This window comes from Caretta caretta, chromosome 6 (genome assembly GCF_965140235.1).
Source record: "Caretta caretta isolate rCarCar2 chromosome 6, rCarCar1.hap1, whole genome shotgun sequence".
In the NCBI taxonomy this organism is placed as follows: Eukaryota; Metazoa; Chordata; order Testudines; family Cheloniidae; genus Caretta; species Caretta caretta.
This window is the reverse complement of record NC_134211.1, coordinates 74,202-97,777: the sequence shown is the minus strand read 5'-3', so window position 1 is coordinate 97,777 and position 23,576 is coordinate 74,202. Positions and strand designations below refer to the sequence as shown.

At 56.1% G+C, this 23,576-nt stretch overlaps 1 protein-coding gene across 3 annotated transcripts; it reads left to right on the top strand.

The window, feature by feature from the left end:
• The first annotated feature begins 13 nt into the window (after positions 1-13).
• On the top strand, positions 14-22,140 carry SH2B1 (SH2B adaptor protein 1). Of its 3 annotated transcripts, none has more exons than XM_075129087.1 (10): positions 14-151; positions 5,390-6,357; positions 9,099-9,200; positions 9,706-9,797; positions 10,061-10,167; positions 13,647-13,853; positions 14,574-14,791; positions 14,897-15,068; positions 15,978-16,074; positions 20,516-22,140. In XM_075129087.1, the coding sequence occupies exons 2-10, from the start codon at positions 5,491-5,493 to the stop codon at positions 20,655-20,657; spliced, it is 2,004 nt and encodes a 667-aa protein (XP_074985188.1). In that variant the 5' UTR covers positions 14-151; positions 5,390-5,490; the 3' UTR covers positions 20,658-22,140. The 3 variants fall into 3 exon arrangements, with proteins under 3 accessions (XP_074985188.1, XP_048711384.1, XP_074985189.1); XM_075129088.1 differs by lacking the exon at positions 20,516-22,140 and adding an exon at positions 16,484-16,599 and having other exon boundaries at positions 15-151; XM_048855427.2 differs by lacking the exons at positions 15,978-16,074; positions 20,516-22,140 and adding an exon at positions 16,484-17,664.
• Positions 22,141-23,576: the final 1,436 nt, after the last annotated feature.

Sequence of the window (23,576 nt, the reverse complement as noted above, 5' to 3'; positions counted from 1 at the left end):
AAGCCTAGGCGTGCGACGAAGGGACGGAGCTCCCGGAAGCGGAAGTGACGATACCAGGCCCTGTCCCCTCTTGGCTGTAACGGAGACTGACTGGGAAGCTGCCGTTGCCGAGACCCGGGAGGAGCCGGAGCCGGAGCCGCCGGGCGGGATGGTGAGAATCGGCCCCGCCCCCGCAGCCCCGCCCGGGCTCCCGTTAGGCCACGCCCCGCACTCCCCCCGGCTTGGTGCGGCTGGAGCTGGACAGAGACACCCCCTCCCCCCCGCGCGCTCAGCGCCCTCCGCGCCCTCCGCGCCGCGCCGCGCGGCCCGATCCGTCCCCGCCTGGCGCCTTGGCTTGAAATGGGGACAGCCGCGCGCGGGGCGACAGCCGGACGGGTGGGGATAAAGAGCAGCTCCCTCCCCTGGCGGCGGTTTGCTACGGCAGTGCTGGCGCACCGTTGGCCAGCCTAAGAATTTTCAATTGTGATTTGTAAGCGAGGTGTGAGCGAGCTCCTCTCCGACAGCTGGTGATGAGCTGGTGAGAGGAAAAGACTTCAGGCCCAAATTGTATTTACATGAACACACCCTGCCTAGGTATCCAGCAGACAGAGCTGTGCTGCCCGAGTGGTCCAGTTTGTCTGGTGTTGGGTTACAAATCACTTTAGTATTGAATGCAGGAGTCATTAAATTTTGTTACTGCAGGAGTAAAGGGCAGCAGAACTGTGCTTAGCCTGTCCTGATTGAGGGGGTTACCCTCAGTGCTTAATTTTGTGCCAGGGCTGAGCCCTGGCACCTCTAGACTTGGCAGTTCATAGCCTCAGGACCTCTGGGCTTGCCACATCAATGATTAATGTAAAAAACTTGCTGGAGCCCTGGCACTTAATTGTTGGAACCCCAGCACCTGGTTCATTAAAAATTAAGCATTGCTCACCATCAACTGAACTGCAGTCGGTAAGCAGGGGGTTTGGATGCCGGATCCCAGTGTAGAGAAAGGATGGGGGACAGGTGTTTTGCTTGGTGGTGTCAATTCTGCCTAAGAGTCACAGGCGCCATTTGACCTGTCCGTCTCCCTGGTTTAAGAATAGAGCAGATTAGGCTCTGTAGTCTTTTGTTCTTTTAAGTGACCACTAGAGCTGAAGTCACTGATAATCAGGCCTAAGGGCTTAGACTTGCTGCAGGACAACATTTCTGTGGAAGACCGTGCCCAGCCTGCACTAGCAGTGAGGTTCCCCACTGAGAGCTGCGGAACCTCAAGAGACCGATTTGCAGAGGTCACAGTGGCAGGTGGCAGCAGAAGGTGAAGGCACAGGGCCATTGGCAGTGGCTGGAGGAACGAGCACGGTGCGTTCTCACCTCCTCGCAGGGTGGGAGGTGAACTCACACGAAAGCACCTCTGAACTCTGGGTCTCCACTGACCAAGGACAACAGCTATGAATGGGGTGTGGTGAAGGGAGGGGTACATTAAAGGAACATTTGTTTGTTGAACTACGTTTTAGTGACTTTGCTCCCAAATGCTAGATTTGTGACTGGGAAACGAATATAAATATACATTTCCTAGTAGGCCAAGATTTTTAAAGTGCATTATTTGCCAGGGTAATTATCTCTCATTGTTGCTATCTCGAGAGATTACTATATTGGAGAGTTTCAGTCCTAAACATTTGTATTGTTATGTTATAATTAGTTTTTACATAAGAACGGTCATACTGGGTCAGACCAATTGTCCATCTAGCCCAGTATCCTGTCTTCTGACAGGTTTCAGAGTAACAGCCCACCTGATGATCACTTTAGATAAGCTATTACCAGCAGGACAGTGGGGTGGGAGGAGGTATTGTTTCATATTCTCTGTGTGTATATAAAGTCTGCTGCAGTTTCCACGGTATGCATCCGATGAAGTGAGCTGTAGCTCACGAAAGCTCATGCTCAAATAAATTGGTTAGTCTCTAAGGTGCCACAAGTACTCCTTTTCTTTTTGTCTTCTGACAGTCACCGATGTCAGGTGCCCCAGAGGGAATGAACTGAACAAGTAATCATCCAGTGATCCATCCCCTGTCATCCACTCCCAGCTTCTGGCATGCATAGACTGGGGACACTCAGAGCATGGTGTTGCATTCCTGCCCATCCTGGCTAATAGCCATTGATTGACTTGTTCTCTAGGAACTTATCTAGTTCTTTTTTGAACCCCGTTATCGTTTTGACCTTCACATCATCCTCTGGCGAAGAGTTTGAAAGGTTGACTGTGCGTTGTGTGAAGAAATACTTCCTTGTTTGTTTGTTTTTAAACCTGATGCCTATTAATGTAATTGGGTGACCCCTAGGTCTTGTGTTATGTGAAGGAGTAAATAACATTTTCTTGTTCACTTTCTCCACACCAGTCAAGATTAGACCTCTATCATATCCACTTTGTCATCTCTTTTCCAAGCTGAAAAGTCCCAGTCTTATTAATCTCTCCTCATATGGAATCTATTCCATACCCCTAATTATTTCAGTTCTTCTCTGTACCTTTTCCAATTCCAAGATATCTTTTTTGACATGGGGCGACCAGAACTGCACGCACTATTCAAGATGTGAGCATACCGTGGATTTTTATACTAAAAGTGGAGGAGCTTGGTTTGCCAAACCGATCAGCAAAGCCAGTGCTGACAATCTACATGAAAAGGCTGCAAAACACCAAGCCTCTGGACTGCATCGACGTGCAGAAAGCCTTGTAAGCCAGTCACTATCAAAGCCAATTTTAGAAGAACTTAATGAGGCTTTTAAGAATGCTGGAGACGCAACACAGTTTTGAGAACAAATGTGGCTGTCGCAACAATCATACTTTCTATTTAAGCAAGAGATACCACACCCTGCAAACAGGAGACCAATGTTAAGTTCACTTTCTGTTGTTAATCTTGAAGTTGGACACTGGTTCCGAACAAGACCAGCAAATGTTTGCTATCTTTCTGCAAGAAACTCAACTAACTGGTTAGATGCATGTGATGGAGCAGTGAAAGGTTGAGCAGCTGAAAAAGTGAAGAACTCTCACTGCTTTCAGAAAATGTGGATTGATGGCTGGTGAATGAACCGATGCATGTGGGCATGAAGTATTAAGTCATTGTGATTATCTTCATGTCAGTAGTAGGCCAATAAATGCATTTTTAGATGTTCAGGTTATAGAGGACACATCAGCTGTGTCTCTGACAACCCACATCGCAGAAGAGTTAATTGCTTGTAAATTGAACCCCAAGGAGATGGCTGCTTGGGCATTTGATGGAGCTGCAAACTTCTCTGGAAGGCATAGCAGAGTACAAGCTTTGCTCAGAGAGAAGTATAACCCTAATCTCTCCTAGACATGCTGCAGAGATCATCTTTTCCGACTAGCACTAGTATGAGCTGCAGAATCTTCAAAAGATTTTAAAAAGCCATCAATTTAATGTCTTTAGTATACTCTTTTTTTTTTTTTCAGCAAGAGTCCAAAAGGACTAAATGTCTTGGAAAAAATACAGACGATACAATGGGACTGAAGTTAAAATTAGTCCAACCTGGGAAAACCCGCTGGCTTTCTCATGAGCGATCCTTGGCTGTTGTCTTAAAATTACTGCAACCATTGTTACTGGCTTTGGAAAGTATCTACCGAGGTGGGACAGATCTAAGTAGTGAGGCTGGTGGACAACTTTTGCTACTAAGTTTACAGAAGACTATCATCATTTTCTGTCTTGTAAGTCTACTGTTGAAACCACTTGGGTCATTAAACAATGCCATCCAGGCATCTGTTGCAACAGTAGTAAATCTTCATCCAGCACTAGATGCTACACTTGGATCAATCAAAAAGAGAGCCATTCAAAATGTACTGGAAGAAGCAAAGACTTCCGTCCAGAAGTTGACTAATGAAGGCACTTGTCTTCTTCACTTAAGGATTCAATATAAGAAATGTTTGTTAAGACAGCTGAAAAAGTACACAGACTTGATTCTTACAAATCTGCAACAGCAACTTCTGGATTCTACTCAACCTCCATGTAGCTTTTACAGATGCCTGTCTTATAAAACACCGACCGTTGAGTGAAGTGAGACACTACCAGCAATGGGGCTGCCATGTGATCATGACAGAGTAGAGAATTTGAACACAGAGTGGAATATCATACGATGAACGAACAAAAATTTGACTTTAGCTTTTTCTTTATCATCACTAGTGGTTCGACCCAATATTTGTGCTATGTTTCCTGGGATGAAAAAAGTAGGAATACATCTCTTGCTACTCCCAGTCTCAACAGCTACAGTTGAGTGTTCTTTTTCCTCATTGAATAGAATTTTGTGTTCTGAAAGGAGTCGCCTTCTGCATGATCATGAACATATCCTGAAGGACTGGAAGTACCGGACACATGAGAAGCCACCGAAAGTGAACGCAGTGCATTTGAGAAGCTCATTAACAGAGTTGTGCAAAGTTACAAGACGAAACCAAGAAGGATGTAGAAGTCATGCTTCATAGTAGGCTTGAGTAGCCAACTTTAATTTGTATCATGATAAATAAAATAGTTGTGAAACATTTTCAGTTTTTACTGTGGTGCCATACAACCCACCTTCACCTGCATGGTCTCACCTCTCGTCAGCCCTCACTCCCCTGTAAATTCAAACGCCCTCACCTAATTTCAATTTCCAGGAAAAACTCTGGAGCTGGGGGCCTGGCTGGGGCATGAGCCCAGAGGAGGGAGGTTTGGGGGTGGGGGCCTGGCTGGGGCAGGAGCTTGAAGGAAGGAGATTTGGGGCAACTGAGGTGTGCTGAGAGGGAGGCTAAACCTCGGCATAAGGGGAAAGGTGGAGACAGAATGATTCTACCCCTCTCCACAGCCCTTTTCCTTCCCATGGCGCTGTGCCTCCCAATACTCTCCAGTATTACACCCTGTGGCCACCTTCTCCCTCTTGCCACCTGGGCATCTCCCCACCAACTCCCCTAGGCACCTCCTTGCCCTTGGCTTCTCCTTTCATTGCACCTTCTTCCCAGGGGAATCCCCCAGCCCATCTTCCCCTCCTGGGGTTCATGCCCCCTTGGTGCAGTGGTCTGGGTACAGTGCCCTCCCACGTACTCCCATAGCCCAGCACTATGCTCCCCAGGGTATCTCTAGGGGCTCTCCCCAGCCCCTTCCCATCCCCCATCTCAAGGTCTCTGCGCTGGGCCCTCTTCCCACCCTAGAGTTCCACCCCCAGAGGATCTTCTGTCACCTTTGCTCAGTTTCCTGGCCATGTGGTGTGTCCTGGTGCTATTTCTTCTCTCTCTCTCTCTGGAGCTGTGCCCCCTTTACCCAGCGCTTCCTGGCACACCCCCAAAGTCCCGTCTGGAGCTCTGCTCCCCTGGCCTCTGGGTTCACCCCACAGTGCTGCATTCCCTGGGTTTCTTCCCTGCTTGTCTTCTCACTCTCTGTCTCCCCCACTCTCCCAGGTGAGCACGACAGTAGCAGCAGCAGCAGCAGCCTCCTGGTGGTCAGGATCCTGGCGCCCAGCCCCTCCTGGGGCTCCTGTCTCCTGGACAGCGGCAGCAGCATGAACGGCAGCGTGGCGCCACCGGGGGTGGTGGAGGCGGCGGCACCGCTGCCCTCGCCCGGCTGGCGGGATTTCTGCGAGGCCCATGCCCGGGCAGCCGCCTTGGACTTTGCACGGCGCTTCCGCGCCTTCCTGAGCGAGAACCCCCAGTTTGCAGCACCGGGGGCCGAGGCTGCCTTCTCCCGCCGCTTCGCGGAGCACTTCGTGGAGCACTTTGAGGCCGAGGTGAGCCGGGCCTGTGCCGGCGACTCACCCCCCCGCTGCGACATCGCTCCCTTCACTGGAGCCCACCATTGCCCTGGGGGCGCTTCCTCCTCCTCCACCCGTGACCTCTCAGAGACCTGCAGCGACTCCTCGGTGGCCTCTCCAGTGGAGCCGCAGCCCGGCCTGGCCTCGGGGCTGTCCAGCAGCCAGTCTCGTAGCTCCGAGGACGTCTCCGCCTCTGCCGCGACTGCCAGCACAAAGCCTAAGCTCAAAAAGCGTTTCTCCCTGCGCAACGTCAGCCGCAGCGTGCGGGGCAGCATGCGAGGCATTCTGCAATGGAAGAGCTCAGCTGAGTCCCCCACTGAGGAGGAGGCTGGCGGGGCCAACACCAATTCCAACTCCTCAGGGGGTGGGGCAGCGGACTCCTTGCCCACCGAGCGCTGGACACACAAGTTTGAGAGGCTGCGGCTCAGCAAGGCGCCTGCCCCCAAAGTGGAACTGTCCAGTGTGCGCCGGGAGGGGCTGCTCAATTATATTGTGGCCGATGACAGCGGAGGGGGGGGTGGCAGCCGGGCCCGATGGCAGAAATGCCGGCTGCTGCTGCGGAAGGCAGGCAAGGGAGAGGGCGAGGGCTACCTGCTGGAGTTCTACATCCCCCCCAAGGTGAGGGGGCAGTGGGAGTTGTGCCCCATCCTGGGGGGCAGCCACCCACCTGATGGGATTCCTCATGGGGGGCTGCTGGTAAGGATTGCCTGCAGGGGGAAGACCCTCAGGTCTGGGGTGGCAGAGAGCTGCGGTTCAGGATTGAGGACCATTGCTAGAGCTGTGCGTGCTGTGAGAGACAAGGTGGAATGAAAGGTGTTCTGTAGTCAGGGCTTCTGGGTACCTTGCCTGGCTTTGGGAGGAGAGTGGGGGTTTAACAAGGTACAGCAGTGGCTCTTAACCTTTCCAGACTACTGTACCCCTTTCAGGAGTCTGATTTGTCTTGTGTACCCCAAGTTTTATCTCTCGTAAAAACTACCGGGTTCCAAAATCAGACATAAAAATACAAGTGTCCCCCAGCACACTAGTACTGGACAATGGCTGATTTTCTCATTTTTACAATGTAATTATAAAATAAATCAGTTGGAATATAAATATTGTACTTACATTTCAGTGTATAGTGCATAGAGCAGTATAAACACATAATTGGGTGTATGAAATTTTAGTTTGTACTAGGGCTGTCAAATGATTTTTAAAATTGCAATTAATTGTGAGTTTAAAAATTAATCATGACTAATTGCCATTTTAATCGCACTGCTAAACAATAATAAAATACCATTTAAATATCTTGGGATGTTTTCTACATTTTCAAATACATTGACTTCAGTTACAACATAGAATACAAAATGGATAGTGTTCACTTGATATATTATTTTTATTGCAAATATTTGTACTGTAAAAAAAGATAAACAAAAGAGTATTTTTTAATTCACTTCATACAAGTCTTGTGCAATCTCTTTATCGCAGAGGGACGACTTATAAATGTAGAATGGTTTTGTTTTGGTTTTTTGGTACATAAGTGCACTCAAAAATAAAGCAATGTAAAACTTTAGCACCTACAAGTCCACTACTTCTTGTTCAGCCAATCGCTAAGAGAAACAAGTTTGTTTACGTTTACGGGAGATAATTTTGCCCACTTCTTATGTACAATGTCGTGAAAGTGAGAACAGGCATTCACATGGCACTGTTGTTGCTGGTGTTGCAAGGTATTTACATGCTATGTATGCTAAACATGTGTATGCCCCTTCATGCTTCGGCCACCGTTCTAAAGAGCACGCTTCCATGCTGATGATGGGTTCTCCTTGATAACGATCCAAAGCAGTGCAGACCAACGCACGTTCATTTTCATCATCTGAGTCAGATGCCACCAACAGAAGGATGATTTTTGGCGGGGGGGAATAGTTCAGGTTCTGTAGTTTCCAAATCGGAGTGTTGCTCTTTTAAGGCTTCCGAAAGCATGCTCCATGCCTCGTCCCTCTAAGATTTTGGAAGGCACTTCAGGTTCTTAAATCTTGTATCAAGTGCTGCAGCTATCTTTAGAAATCTCACATTGGTACCTTCTTTGCGTTTTGTCACATCTTCAGTGAAAGTGTTCTTAAAATGAACAACATGTGCTGGGTCATCATCCAAGACTGCTATAACATTAAGTATATGGCAGAACACAGGTAAAACCACAGAGCAGGAGACATACAATTCTCCCCCAAGGAATTCAGTGAAATTTAATTAATGCATTATTTTTTGAACGAGCATCGTCAGTATGGAACCATGTCCTCTGGAATGGTGACCAAAGCATGAAGGGGAATACGAACGTCTAGCATATCTGGCACGTAAATACCTTGCAATGCCAGCTACAAAAGTGCCATGTGAATGCCTGTTCTTGCTGTCTGGTGACACTGTAAATAAGAAGAGGGCAGCATTATCTCCTGTAAATGTAAACAAACTTGTTTGTCTTAGCAATTGGCTGAACAAGAAGTAGGACTGAGTGGACTTGTAGGCTCTGAATCATAGAATATCAGGGTTGGAAGGGACCTCAGGAGGTCATCTAGTCCAACCTCCTGCTCCAAGCAGGACCAATCCCCAATTTTTGCCCCATGATGCCTAAATGGCCCCCTTAAGGATTGAACTTGTTTTGTTTTTGAGTGCAGTTATGTAACAATCTACATTTGTCAGTTGCACTTTCACGTTAGAGATTGCACTACAGTACTTGTATGAGATGAATTAAAAATACTCTTTGGTTTTTTACAGTGCAAATATTTGTACTAAAATATATAAAGTGAGCAGTGCACACTTTGTGTTCTGTGTTGTAATTGAAATCAATTTATTTGAAAAGGTAGAAAAATATCCAAAATATGTATAATAAATATTCGTTTATTAATAATAATCTGTTATTCTTTAACAATGCAATTAAAACTGTGATTAATCACAATTAATTGTTTTAATTAATTTATTTTGCATTAATTGCTTGAATTAAGTGCAATTAATTGACACCCCTAGTTTGTACTGACTTCGCTAGTGCTTTTTATGTAGCCTGTTGTAAAACTAGGCGAATGTCTAGATGAGTTGATGTGCCCCTGGAAGATCTCTGTGTATCCCCAGAGGTACACACACCCCTGTTTGAGAACCACTGGGGTAGAGTGGGGGTAGGAGAGTCAGGTTGGACTCCTGGGTTCCTGATCTGGCTGTGCAGTCTTGGCAAAGTCCCTTCCCTGGGCTGCACCCTCAGTGTAACAGATCAGTAATGACCCCCGTCCCATCGCACTTGGCCTGTCGCAGCCCTGTGTGGGGAGGGGACGAATGGCCTGGCCCAGGGCTGGGTTGATTGTGGGTCCCATCTCACCTCGCTGTCTCTCACCTGCCCTCAGTCCACCAAGGCCCGGGTCAGCATCCTCTGCTCAGCTGTGACAGACGTGCGCACCACCACACCGCTGGAGATGCCTGACAAGGAAAACACCTTTGTCTTAAAGGTGGGTGCGGGGGACTGGGAGGGACTGTGGGGGGGAATTGCTCACAGGTGTGGGGGGGAGAGAATCAGCGCACACCCCTTCTTTGCACAGCTGCTGCTGTTGTGAGTTAGGCACAGGGCTGGGGCGGAGCAGGTGGAGCCGTCTGAGGGCTGTGCCCGCCCGCCCCCGCAGTGGGGTCGCAGGGGACCATCCCCCAGTGATGAGGGTCTGAGCAGGAAGCCCCAGCTGTGGGGCCAGGCTGTGGAGATGTTCTGTGGGGGAGGGGTGTAAGGAGGTTGGGGGTGGCCCCACAGGCATATACAGGGGCAGTTTGGGAGATGTCTTGGGGGTGCCATACTGGTTGGGGAGGGGAGGAGTGGGGTGGGAGCATCTGAGGCTGGAGTGGCAGAAGAGGGGTGCCATGGGGCTGGGGGATTCGGATGCTGGAAGGGTGGAGAGAGGAGCACCACGAGGGGCAGGGAAAGGGGTGCCTGGTGCACTGGTGCTGACCCGGTGTACCTGGCAGATGGAGAACTCTCTTGAGTACATCCTGGAGACGGTCGATTCGCTGCAGATGAGGTCGTGGCTGGCCGACATCCAGGACTGCATGAGCCTGGGGTGAGTGAGCCAGTGTCCGGCCCCGACCCCAGCTCTGACATCTCCCCCTCATGGCACCAGGGCTCCAGGTCCCCTTCGCCTTGCTGTGGGACCCCCCTGTGCCGCCAACTCCTCTGCCCCCTGCATTGCCCTGGCTCCCTGCCCCGGGACTGCGCTCAGTGCAAGGTCCAGATTCCCATTCCTAGGAGGGGGAGCCAGGCAGCATCTCCCAGGGTGGGGGTGGGGGTGTCCTTTACCTGTGAATCATGCCAGTGTCCCTGCAGGGAGAACGCGGACAGCACGGACCTGCCCTGTCTCAACCACTCGGAGAGCATGCCGAGTCGGGAGCTGCCCATGGTGCCCAGTGAGAGCAGCGAGCAGCTCTCCCAGGGTGAGTGTCAGCAGAGACCTGCCCTGCCACTGCCCCCCCTCATGTGCCAGTCCTGCCAGCTCCCCGTACCACCCCCTAAGCCATCTTCCCCCATAACCAAATCCCCAACCTCTCTACCCCATGCCCTCCCCAGCCGTGCCTCATCTCCCCCACCAACCAGCACCCCATAGCTGGCCCCCCCTGCCCTGCATCCCCCTTTACCAGAGGTCTGTAGCCAGCCGCCCAACACTTGTTTACCCTGTACCCTCCTGAGCCCTGCCTCCTTCCATACCAGCACCCCATAGGTGGATGGCATGCTCCCAGCCCTCTCTGGCTCTGTCACAGATCCACAGGATTGGTGCTATGGCCCCAGCTTTGGAACAGTCTCTCGGAGGACTTCTTCAGTGAGCCAGACCCCTGGGGTCTCTCTTCTTCCTGGATAAACCATGTGGCTTCACCGCCTGCTTAGACTTGACCTCTGGGCTGCAGCCTCCTGCTTCCCCCGTGAGCTCTGCCCAGTGAGTCCCGCTGAGCCAGACCCTGGCAGAGACGTGCCCACGCTGCCGGGACGGTGCCCTCGCCCAGCATGGCAGGGACAGTCCCTCAACCCTGGCGCACAGTCAGGTGTGTTAGTCAGCTGGGCAAGGCACGGGGAGCCCTTAGGGTCGCGCAGAGGGGTGCAGGTTACAGCCCAGTCCATTCTGCTCAGCCCAGAGCCCTGCCAGGGTGTGGGGAACCCCTTGGGTCAGGCTCTCTCCCCGTCTTTCTGATCTTCTTTGTCAGGCTCCCAGGGTGTGGTCTGCTAGAGGCAGTCAGGGTACTTAGCCTCCCTTCCCCCCTCTCCCCTCAGTCCTTTGTTTTCCAGCTGGGGAAATGCAGCTCAGCCCCCTGCTAAGAGGTGGGTTTGGCATTCCCTGGACCGGATTGCTGTGTCCCCTTAGCTCTCCAGCCTGGGGTGCCTTGGACACCGCTGTACTGTCGGAGCAGCCTGCTGACCTGCAGCTACTAGCATGGAAAACCAATCCCAGCTGCTTACGTGAATGCTCTTCCAGCCAGCCATGAGTCGATACAGGGCGGCACCCGCATATCCCCTGTCCCAGCTCTGGCTCCCCCATAAATGTGCGTCTTACACTGCTCAGTAGCCCACTGGACAGTACAAGCTCATAGATAGTTGGACATCCCAACAAACGGTAACGTTTATGCACCAAAAGAGGAGGAGGACTTGTGGCATCTTAGAGACTAACAAATGAATTTGAGCATAAGCCTTCTTGAGCTACAGCTCACTTCATTGGATGCATTCAGTGGAAAATACTGAATAGTGGGGAGATTTATATACACAGAGAACATGAAACAAGGGGTGTTACCATACAGACTGTAATGAGAGTGATCAGGTAAGGTGAGCTATTACCAGCAGGAGAGCTGGGTGCGGGGACGGGACCTTTTGTAGTGATGATCAAGGTGGACCATTTCCAGCAGTTGACAAGAATGGGGGCGGGGGAATAAACAAGGGGAAATAGTTTTACTTTGTGTAATGACCCATCCACTCCCAGTCTCTATTCAAGCCTAAGTTAATTGTATCCAGTTTGCAAATTAATTCCAATTCAGCAGTCTCTCCTTGGAGTCTGTTTTTGAAGTTTTTGTTGTTGAAGACTTGCCACTTTCAGGTCTGTAATCGAGTCTCTAAGGTGCCACAAATACTCCTTTTCTTTTTGTGGATACAGACTAACACAGCTGCTACTCTGAAACCTGTTTATGCACCAGTCTTTGTTATCTTAAGTAGAGATTTCTTAAACACTTCAATCAAACCAGCTGGTTTAGAGAAAATAATAAACCGAGTTTATTAACTGGAGAAAGACCCGGTTAAGTGATAAGGGAAAAGGCATAACAGTCAGAATTGGGTACCAAAAAAAAAAAGATAAAACCATTAGCTAATTCCTAAACTTTACTTAGCTCAATAAGATTTGAAGCAAACATCATTCTCTCCACGCCAGATGCTGCAGGCAATTCTCAGTTTACAGGCTCTCTCTCCTTTCAGCCTGGGACCACTCCCCTTAGTTCAGTATCCCTCAGGTATTCATTGATGTTATGAGCAGAGAGCTGTAAGGAGGAGAGGAGAGGTGAGGTGGCTAGTGGCATTTCTCCCCCTTTGATGCCCCAGCCCTTCTGTGCTGGACAAGCCCTTGCTGGGTCATGGGGGCAGGCAGTTCCATGGCGTACAATTGTAAATTTCCTGTTTACAAGTCCCCTGCTGGTGAATCTCTGCTTAAGCAGGCAATGATCTTTTAGCACGTAGCTGGCGTGCCAGCCTGCCTTTGTCTCTGAGAAATTGGCTTATGGGGGTTACCCAGAATCACAACCTATTTCACTAACAATCATACAGTAAAACCTCATAATTTGACATGAAGCATTGTTACACACGTTTCAACAGGGCAATGATGTTCAGCAGATTGTGAGTTTTCAAATGACACCTCAGAAGGCACACTTTGTACCAAATATATCACAACCATATAAAAGTGGTGACCATGGGGCACAGGGAGTCACAGCAGGGAAGTCGGTATGTCTCTGGGTCATTGGTTGCTAGGTATTGGATTTGTCATTGTCTTCTGAAGAGCTCCATTGATATGGGACCTGAGAGTCCAGACAGCTAGGCGACATTCATACCTGTGTCCTAGCCTGGCAAGAGCACACCGACCTGTTCTCCCCACTGAGCGACAATGCAGCACTGGAGGGAAACTCTGGCACACACAGCCTTTATAAAAATATTACAAAAAATTGTCACTTTGTGACAACCTGCCATACCAGCACCCCATAGCTGGCCCCCAAACCCTGCTTCCCGCCCTGCCCCCAGGTACCAGTGCCCTGTAGCTGCTTCCCCCCCGGATACCAGCACCCCATAGCTGGTCCCCCCAGCCCTTCCTCTAGACCAACTCCCTCAGCCGTCTTCTCCCCTACACCTGCCACGCTAGCTACGTAGTCCCTCTCTCCATATCCAGCTCCCTTCTCCCCTGTGCCTGGTTCCTCCTCCTCACACTTGGCTCCTGACTCCTCTTCCATCCCCTGCTTCTCTTGTTTACAGCTGTTTTGCTGAGTGCAGTGACCCCAGCACAGCCAAAGCTGTGGGCCCAGGGGATCTTGAAGCAGCCATGGGCTGAAAGTGTCTTATTCAGGGGCAGGGTTTGCAGGGATGGCAGTGACTATAGAGAGGAGACAGGGTAGACAATAACAGTTGGAGAGAAGAGGGAACTGAGATGGGTACATGGGGAGTGGTGGATCCAGGGAATGTGCTGCCCTGGGCCAGTGGAACTGCCTGCCACTGGATCCCACTGCATTCAGAAATTGGATGCTTCCAGAGAAAACCAGACCAGCTGGACCTGCTGAGGAGGGAGCATGAGCCACACAGCGTGGGATGGCCTCAGCATGAGCCAACCCTAAACTGGGTCTGTCCCAGCGCCCCCAGCTCTGTGGAGATTGGTAACTTCATCTGGTATCTATCCCACCAGGTGCATATGGGGGTCTGTCTGAGCGCCCCTCAGCTTCCATCTCCCCCAGCTCTGTCTCCATCGCTGCTTCCCACTTCAACTCCATGGAGCTGCTGCCTCCCGAGCTGCCCCCCCGGGTCCCCATCGATGAGGCAGCTGAGCGGCTGCAGGGTCCCTACCCCCCTGGCCTGCTGCACACGCCCTTCCCCGACACTCCCGACGCCACAGGTACGGCGCAGAGGAGTCTGTGGGGGTGGCACTGGGGGAGGAGGAATGGGGAGTTCAGGGGGACCATGTAGCCAGAGATGGGGGTGTTTCCAGGTGCTGTGTGGCAAGAGCGGGACCCAGACTGGAAAAGAGATTTTGTGGGAAGCAAAGGTGTAATTGGGAAAGGGGTGTGGGGGAGGTCTCTGGTGGGGGGTGTGCTTCGGGGGCTGGGGATAACCGGGTCTGTAGGAGGGGCATGCTGGGGGCGTGTACTGGGTCTGGTGGGGGTGTGTTCAGGGGAGGGGAGAATGGGTCTGGGGGGCCCTGCTGGGGACGGTGGCCAAGTGGGGAGGAGATCGGGGGGACGGGACAGGGTCAAGTGGGGAACAGGTTGCGGGGGACGTGCCGGGGATGGGGCCGAGTGGGGAGCAGGTCAGGGGGATGTGCCAGGGACGGTGGCCGAGTGGGGAGCAGGTCAAGGGGATGTGCCAGGGACGGTGGCTAAGTGGGGAGGAGGTCGGGGTGACGTGCCGGGGATGGGGCCGAGTGGGGAGCAGGTCAGGGGGACATGCTAGGGATGATGGCCAAGTGGGGAGGAGGTTGGGGAGGGGGACGGGGCCGAGTGGGGAGAAGGTGGGGGGGGGCGTCCTGGGGACAGGGTCCAAGTGGGGAGCAGGTTGGGGGGGGGCATGCCAGAGGCGTGCCCCCCATGTGCTGTTTCACTCCCCTTTCCTGTGTCAGGCTCGTTCCTGTTCCAGGGGGAGCCGGACCCCGGGGGAGGCGACCCAGAGCATCCCCTCTCCGAGTACCCCTGGTTCCATGGCACCTTGTCCCGGCTGAAGGCTGCCCAGCTGGTCCTGGCTGGCGGCCCCAGCAGCCATGGTGTCTTCCTGGTGCGGCAGAGTGAGACCCGGCGGGGGGAGTACGTGCTGACCTTCAACTTCCAGGGCAAGGCCAAGGTGAGCGCCCCAGCCCATGGACCCATCCCCAGAGAAGGGCCAGGAGCCCTGGGGCTGCAGAGCCTGTGGCCATGGTCTCACCCGCTTCTCCCTTCCCCCTGCCAGCACCTGCGCCTGTCACTGAACGAGGACGGGCAGTGCCGCGTGCAGCACCTCTGGTTCCAGACCATCTTCGACATGCTGGAGCACTTCCGAGTGCACCCCATCCCTCTGGAGTCGGGCGGCTCCAGTGACGTCACCCTGGTCAGCTACGTGGTGGCCTCACGGCGGCTGCATGGTGAGAGTGGGGGGCCCTGCTGCGCGGGGGGGAGGCGGAGGCGGCAGCCCAGGGCTCTGCGGGGGTGGCGCTGGGCGCCCAGGAGGGCACAGCAGCTGCAGTTCCATCGGAGGCTCATTCATAACTGGCTGGAGGAGGCGTGGCTGGAGGCTCCCTCTCTGCCTGCTCCCCCGTGGGATCTGGTGGGGAGGGGAGCAGTCTGTCTGCCTGTCTGTCTGCGTGGCTGCGTCTCCCTGCCGTGGGGTTCCCATCTGGCTGTCTGGAGAGTGTCTGTCGGGGGAAGGGTGTTCCCCATGTGTCTTGCTGCCTGGGTGAGGAAGCACACTCCTGTGGTTGGAGCGGAGGGCATGTGTCTATCTGGGGCTGGGGGAATGTGTGGAGGGAGGCGGGCGTGGGTCTGGCTCAGCAGGGGTGGGGGGGCGGCGTGTGTCCGGGGGGGATGGGTACCACACATGTCTGGCTCAGGGAGGCAGGTGCACGTGTCTGGGGGGGGGGGGCAGAGGGAGGTGGGCTCACGCGTCTGGCTCGGGGGGAGGTGGGAGTGCGTGGGTCCAGGTGGGGGTGGGGGAGGGAGGTGGGTGCGGCGTGCATATGGCTGGGGATGGGGGTGGTGCATGTATGGCTTGTGGGGGGAGGGAGGCAGGTGCGGTGTGTGTATGGTTCGGAGGGGAGGCGGGCATGGGTCTGTCTTGGGGGTGGGGGGGAAGTGGGCAGATGTGTTGGGGGAGAGGGTCGTCCAAGCCCTATCTGGCAGTTGTCCTGTCCTGTGTCTGTCCATCCGTCCGTGCTTTGTCTGTCCCCCCAGGCCGGGCGACTGTCCCCGTCTTTCCCCCCCCACGTCCGTCTGTCTGTCCCCGTATCTGACGGGCGTCTCTGTCTTCCCCCCCCTCGTGCCCCCAACCCCTGCAGGCAGGGACAGGGCGGGCAGCCGAGCCGCCGCCTGTGAGCCGACCCAGCGCAGCCCTGACTCGCCCGGCCTCGTCTCCATCGGCGCGAATGACTGTTTGTAAGTGTGAGCCGCGCCGGGGGGCATGGCCCCGAGGGAGTGAGTGTCTGTTGTGTGCGCCATGGCCCATCATGCCACCCATGGGGATGGGAGGGGGGGCGTGTCTGTGAGCTGCCGCTGCTCACCCCCATTCCCCAGAGCTCCTGCGGGCGGGGGGCCGTTACAGATGTTGCGGGGCAGCAGCTGCTGGGGGAGAGGGGTCCCAGGTCTGTCAGGCTGGTGCTTCTGGCCTCCCGGTGGCCCATTGGGCCATGGCAGCCTGTGACCCTGGCCCTGATGTTGGGGGAGGGGGGGAGCGAGGAAGGGGGGCTGTCACCCTGTTATTGCTCAGGGAGTGGGGGCTGGGGTTTCAGTGTCAGGTGCATCAGCTAACACCTGACCCTGTCTGTCTGTCTGTCTGTCTCCACAGAGCCGAGCACCTCCCATAGCCTGCCCCCCCAACCCCCATCCTGGCACGCAGCTCCAGAGGGGGGGCCCCTGCAGCCCCCCTGGCTCATCCCCGAAGCCCCAGCCCCCGGCAACCCCTCCCTGCCGCAGGAGGAAGAGGAAGGGGGCAGCACAGGGGACCTGGAAGATGGGGCCACAGGGAGGCTCCTGCAGCTCCAGGCTGAGGAGCCAGAGGGAGACACGGGGCATGCCCGGGCCATCAACAACCAGTACTCCTTTGTCTGAGCCATGTTGGGGATGGGGCAGCCCCACTGAGCTCCCCCCAGGCCCTGTGGCAGGGGTGCCCCAGCCCCACTGTACACCCCCAGACCTCGTGAGAGGGGGGCCAGCCCCCTTGAATCCAGCTTCCCAACCCCCCACCTTACATGTGATCATTGAGCCTCTCCCCTCCCCACAAGGTTGGCCTCAGCGGTACAGAGCCCATTGGGGCAGGAAGGTACGTCGCCCCCCACTGGCAGAGGGGCTGGGCACTGAAACACTACAAGAGAGCCCTCTAGGTCAGGGCCTCTAGAGCGCTAAGGGGTGTAAGGGGCTGGTCTTCTCCAGGCCAGGAGGGCCTGTCCCTCCCCCTGTGGCTCCACACGCTGTCACTGAATGTATCGAGTTTCCGAATGTATCCTCATGCATCCCCCAGTGTTCCCTCTGACCCCAGGGGGTTCAGCCCCCTTCTGGCCCTGTCCTCCTCCCACCCCAAAGCAACATATTTATACACCTCCCGGAGCCAGCCTAGGGCTACAGGCCAGGCCCTGACACCCGCGTTCGACTGGCCGCACCTTACGGACCCCCAGTAAATTAAAGAGAAGATACTATATATGTCTGTCCCCTCGTATGTCCCCCAGCCTGTGCACTGCCCCCATCTGTTCTCTCCTCCCCGCCCGATCTCACCCTGCACAGAGTGCCCCTCGCCCCCCACGGCGCGCCCTCCTCACCCCCTTTCAAAATTATTTTTCTACTGTGGAGTAGTTAGACTCTCTTCCCCTGACCCAGCCCCTCACCCTGCCCCACCCCAGCCCCCTGACTCCGCCCTGCCTGGTTTTTAGTTGGCCGGGGTCCGTTTGTTGGTTTTTTGTTAATTTTTTGGGCGTTTGTACGAACCTCGTTCACCTTTTAAAGAAAAAGAGGGAAAGAAAAGCTTGACTGCAATGGCAGTGTCTCCGTCTCTTCTGTGCCCTGGGGCTGGAACGTCACAGCCCGCACTGGCCTCGCCCCCAGGAGCAGCCACCCCAGCGCCAAGGGAGTGTGAAGCACCCCCCCCACCGGGTCTGGGGACGGTGCTGGCAAAGGAGTGGGGTGACTATGGAAGAGTAAATGCCTCCCCACTGCTGGGGGAGTTGCAGCCACAGGGGGCATGGAGAGGCTAAAGGGACACCTCCTGCATCCAGCATGGGAGTGAGATCCTGGGGGATAAATACTCCCCTGTGCCTCCCAGGACAGAGGCCGCAGGGAGCGGGGCCAGCGCTGGGAAGGGAGAGGGCTAACACCTCTCCCCCAGGCCAGAGTCCCCAGCACGCTGACCATGAGGGTACAGGATAGACACCTGCTGAGCCCCAGCTGCTTTGGGGCCGGGGCCACACTGGGGATGATGGCAGTACAGGCAAGGGGGGAGGGTAAACCCCTCAGTCCTCCCCTCCCCCCGGCCTCCAGAGCCCATGGTGCTGCTGACGGTGTGCAGTCCCCTCTGCCCTGGCCGCAGACCTGGCCTTGTCCCGCCCGCTTGGCACCGCAGCCTGGCTGTGGGGGTGCCTGCCGCGGGTGCTGCAAGGTCAGTGCAAATCTGTGGCGCTGACCCCTGGCCAGAGCTGGGCTGGTTGCTTAGCTCAGTGGGGAGACCCCCCTGCCACAGCTGGGACGCCTGTGGGGACAGCATGGGATACCCCTGCCCCAGACTGGCGCAGTGGGGCCTGCCCCCTAGCGCTACCATGGGGGAGGTGAAGGAGAACACCCCCCCCCCCCCCGCACCCTGGGCTGCGCAGCTCACATTGGGGGCAGGCCCCTGCTGGCTCCTAGCTGCAGCCCCTCTGTCCCTGCACTGGCTCCAGGTACAATGGACCTGAGTCCCCCCGCCCAGCACTCGGGGCCAGGGAGGACCAGGCTGACCTGGGAGGTGGGTGCTGGGAGCTGATCGAGCCACCAGGGGGAGGTGCTGGTCCCTGTGATTTCCTACAGAGCCCCTGGGCCGAGCTTTTCACCTCCCCTCCTGGGAGCTGGTGTGTCCGTCCCCCCCCATCTCCCCCACCACCACCAGGGGGAGGTGCTGGTCCCTGTGATTTCCTACAGAGCCCCTGGGCCGAGCTTTTCACCTCCTCTCCTGGGAGCTGGTGTGTCCGTCCCCCCCCATCCCCCCCCCACCACCAGGGGGAGGTGCTGGTCCCTGTGATTTCCTACAGAGCCCCTGGGCCGAGCTTTTCACCTCCTCTCCTGGGAGCTGGTGTGTCCGTCCCCCCCCCCAATCCCCCCCACCACCACCAGGGGGAGGTGCTGGTCCCTGTGATTTCCTACAGGGTCCCTGTGATTTCCTACAGAGCCCCTGGGCCGAGCTTTTCACCTCTCCTGGGAGCTGGTGTGTCCGTGTCCCCCCCCATCCCCCCCACCACCACAGAGCTGAGAGCCAATAAACCAGAATCGCTGCAGATGGGAGATCAGAAGTGGGGGTCAGGAGGGGCACTGGCAGAGCTGGGGGGGGCAGGGCTGGGCTTGCAGGGGGCTGTGGGTTGGGAGTGAGGGGCACCGGCAGAGCTGGGGGGGCAGGGCTGGGCTGACAGGGACTGCGAGTCGGGAGTGAGGGGCACCAGCTGATCAGGGGAGGTGGGCAGGAGTCCAGGACTGGGCTAGTAGGGGGTTGAAGGGCATCAGCAGAGCTTGTGGTTGCCTCATTGGGCTTCTGTGCCCAGATCAGACAGCAGCTGCCCTTGTTGTCTGGGTTGTGGGGGCTGTGATTCGGAGAGGTCTGAGGAGAGGCGGGTGTGTGGGGGCTGAGGGGAGAGCAGTGATGCAGGGAAGGGATGGCAGCTGGAATGGGAGGGGCTGGCATTTGTCCCATAGGCTCCGCTCTTCACCCAGTGTGGGGCAGTACCGGCTCCCAGGTCCAGGTTGGAGCAATGTCCTGGCACAGGGGCTCACGGGTCCTGATGCCTCTTGGGTCTGGTACTAAATTGCTGGGGTTCCCCTGCAAGACGTACTGCCTGGGGAGACTGAGCCAAAGCCCTTGGTCCCCAGCTGGATCCACTGGGGGGGGCCCTCAGTCCAGTTCTGTGGGGAAGCCTGCTCCTGCCCCTCCCCCACATGAATGGGGTATGGAGACTTTACTTATTTCGGGGGTTGTGGAAGCCCCAGCTTTGCTCCCCAGAGCACCCTGCCCGAGCCTGCTCTGTGTGACCTTGTTCCCAGCAGCCACCTGGCCCTGTGGAGACAGACAGGGCCAGCTGCGGGGGTCGGCGGGGGTGGGGGCAAGAACCAGCCAACCTCATCAGGGATCCCTTGGAAAACTGATTGCCACATTCAACGGGGTGGGTGAAGGAGGAGGGAAGGCCCCTGGGTGGGGGGCTGGAGGTGGGGCGCAGGCAGGGTTAGCCCATCATTTGGGACTCTGGCCTCATGAGAGGCCTTAGTGCATGTCTGACCTTTCCTTGGGGCCTCGCACCTTGCCACAGACCCCCAAATAAGACCAGCCAGGTGGCCCCCTCCAGCAGCTCAGCTAGATTCAGGGCTGCTAGGGCAGGAAGGGCCCAGCCCAGAGGCCTCCTGCAGGGAGCCCCATGATCGGTGCTGAGTGTTCAGAGTGAGCGATGCCTGGAACGGCAGAGAATCCAGTCCCCAAAGCCACGTTGGTCCAAAGCATCAGTTCCTAGAGGAGCTGGGAAAATGGGACTTTTGCCTCATGGATTTTTTTCACAGGAAAAAGTAACCCTAGTGAAAACAGGAATTGCTGACACGAAGCCAGAGTGCTTTTTCATGTGGGCTTCCAATTCGTGGTATGTGTTTATGTGTCTTACAGGAGCACCCTCGAGCTGCAGTCCTGGGGCAGGAGCCTGGTGCTGTACAAATACAGCGGTACGTTGGGTTGGTTTTGGAACCAAATAAACAGTTTGAGCAACTGGGGAAGCTCCTGCTCACTCACCCCACACCCACGCAAGTGAGTGCTTGCTGCTGGGCCAGACTGCCTCAGAGCATCCCTCTCAATGGGTGTGGCGTCAGCACAGCCATCGCCATCCCACCTCAAGTGTTCATCAACTGAGATCAGCTTGAAAACCAGGTTTTTCACCATGCAAAATGCCGGAGGCTGCTTATTTGCCTGCTGCCTCTGCAGCTTTCGTGGGGTTGCATCCCCACAACCTGTCTCACTGACTGCAAAGGGCAAGAATCTGACTTAGGGACGCCAAGATCCTGCCGCAATCACAGGATTCCAGAAGCTGGGGCTCAGTGGAAACCCTCAAACAGGATGAGAGCTGACAGCACTGCAGGGATGGGGCATGGAGCCAGCATTCTTGGGTGGGGGCATGGCCACTGGCTACACCCAGGTTCCTGGACCTCTTTGACCCATGCAGGCATCAGGGCAATTGGGGATGATTTTGCATCCTTGGCAGCTGGGTGGATGTCACTGGGGAAGCAGCTTCCCAGGACCCTACCAGCCAGCTTGAGGCTAAAGGGCTCCTGGGGTTTTCTTCTGGCCATGGGAGAAGGCTGGGTGGGGACTGGGGGCCTGAATTGCAGCCCAGGGCTCTGGGTGGCTGGCTGGCTGGCTTCTCATAACCCCTCTGCCTCGGAGGGAGGGGGAGCGCTGTGTTGGTTGGGGGGAGGAGAGTCAGAGACGGCCAACCCCCACCACAGAGGGGACTTCATCTCCTCCAGGGGCCTGAGCTGGAGCACGAAGGGGCTCAGCTCACAGGGCCCTGGGCCCCTCACTGGGTCTGGAACGCAGCACCCCTGGCCCACGGATGTGCCCTGGGTTGAGGCTGGCACCCCACATGTGGGACATGGGGCGGGGTTAGTGTGCACCAGAGGCTTCTTGCCAAAGGGTCTGCTGGTCTTTGCAACCAGCTCTCACTGCAGACCTGACAAACTCACTGCTCCAAACACGCCATACTGGCCGTTTTGCCAGAAGGAGGAACATGAGAGGCATCTGTAGGAGGCGCCTGACTTGTCAAGAGTCACAATCCTTGTGCGCCATGTGCCCCACAGAGCCAACAACCAGTGTGCGTGCGGGGCTCGGGGTGCGACTCAGCCACCGGGGGCGGGGGTGTCCCAGCGGTGAAGCGGTCACTGACCCCCGACCCTCATTAGCCAGGTAATGCCGGATTCTAGTTTGCCCTGGCCACAGCCCAGCCCAGTTGCTGGAAAACCAGCAAAGACCAGTGCCGCTGAGCACAGCCAGTGGGAGGTGGCCCAGCCCTCCGGAGAGCGCTCTGGTGGGGAGCAAAGACAATCGAGTCTCAGGGTAGCAGAGGCCCTCGGTGCACAGTCATTGAGGGAACCCCTGGAGGGGGCTTCCATGAACATCTGGCTCCTGGGCCTTGGGCGTGGCAGGGAACCCTGCTGTTAGCTAGACCGGAGTGCTACAGAGATAGGTGGAGCTTTGCTCTGGGTTGTAACCAGGTGTTCCCATCACTTCTCATCATTCCCATAAACTTGCATATGATTTGTTCCAAGAGCACCTGGTTTGCGGGAACGCTGGGGCCCATGGCTCCTGTGGGGCAGAGGCTCTGGGATGGCTACGAGCAGCCAGTGGGAGGCTGCATGGCACAGGGGAGCAATGCAAAGCGACGCGGGAACTGGGGGGCACCTACCATTACCCTGCAAGGCGAGCTCAGGGTTGCTGTAGCCCAGAGAGAGCAGGAGCAGCTGTCAGGCTGGTGGGGCCAGGAGCTGCGTGGCTGCTGGGCAGGGGTACCAAGGGGGTCTCAGAGTCCTGGTACCCCAAGAATCATCACAGTTAGTGCCTCTTGTACCGGCCGTGGGGATCACAAGCGGTCAGTGCCCACTCTATGGGGTGGGTTTAGGGTCCCATGTGCAGGTTGCAGGGGCTCAGCGTCCCGTAGGCAGGACACGGGGCTGTAACTGGCTCCTTAGCGGATGCAGGCCCACGTGGGGCGGTGTCCCAGCCGGCAGGCAGGGCTGGGCCCCAGGGAGGAGACAGAGCTGCATGGGAGGGGGGCATGGGTGGTGCCCTGGGCCCATTCCCCAGGAGTGTGGGGGGTGGGGGTGGAGCCATGGAGCAATAGTACCATGGGGGGCAGTGCCATGGTGTGGGACAGGGGGTTGGTGCTGGGGGGTTCAGTGCCTGGGGTCTGCTCCCCGGTGTGGCGCTGGCAGCTGCGGCCAGGGCTGGGGTGGTGGAAATCTCTGCGCTAGGATCCCTAATCCGGGGGCAGCAGCTGCTCCCCCTCCCCCGGCCGGGCTGTTTATTTTCAGCGCACGGAGCCCAGCGGGTCCCTTATAGGGTAACAGAGCGTGGCCCAGCCCCACAGCTCCTTCAAGACAGATAAGGGGGGCAAGGTCCCTGAGCAGCCCCTGCACACACCCGTGTGCCAGGGGACAGCGCTTGCACTAGTGTCACCGACATGCTCCCCCAAGGCACTACCGGCCCCTTCCATGGGTGTGAACTCACCACTGACACTGACATGGGGGGGTGGCACACAATGCAGCCTCCTCTGCACCATACGCGGCCTCTCCTCAGACGCAGCGAGGATGGGGGATTAGAGCTCCCAGCTCCCCGGCCACCTCAATACGCCCCCAATGCCCCCAGCTCCCTCCAATTCACCCAGCCCCCCATACACCCAGCCCCCTCCAATCTCCCCAGCCCCCAACGCACCCAGCTCCCCTGATCCACACAGCCCCCCACGCACCCAGCTCCCCCATGCCTCCAGCCCCCAACACACAGAGCTCCTCCTATACACCCAGCCCCCATGCACCCAGCCCCCCACTCAATACATCGACCCAACACACCCAGCTCCCTGCACCCACCCATCCCACAATACACAGAGCTCCCCCGATCCACCCAGCCCCGAATGCACCCAACTTCCCCATACACCCAGCCCCCAACACACCCAGCTCCCCTA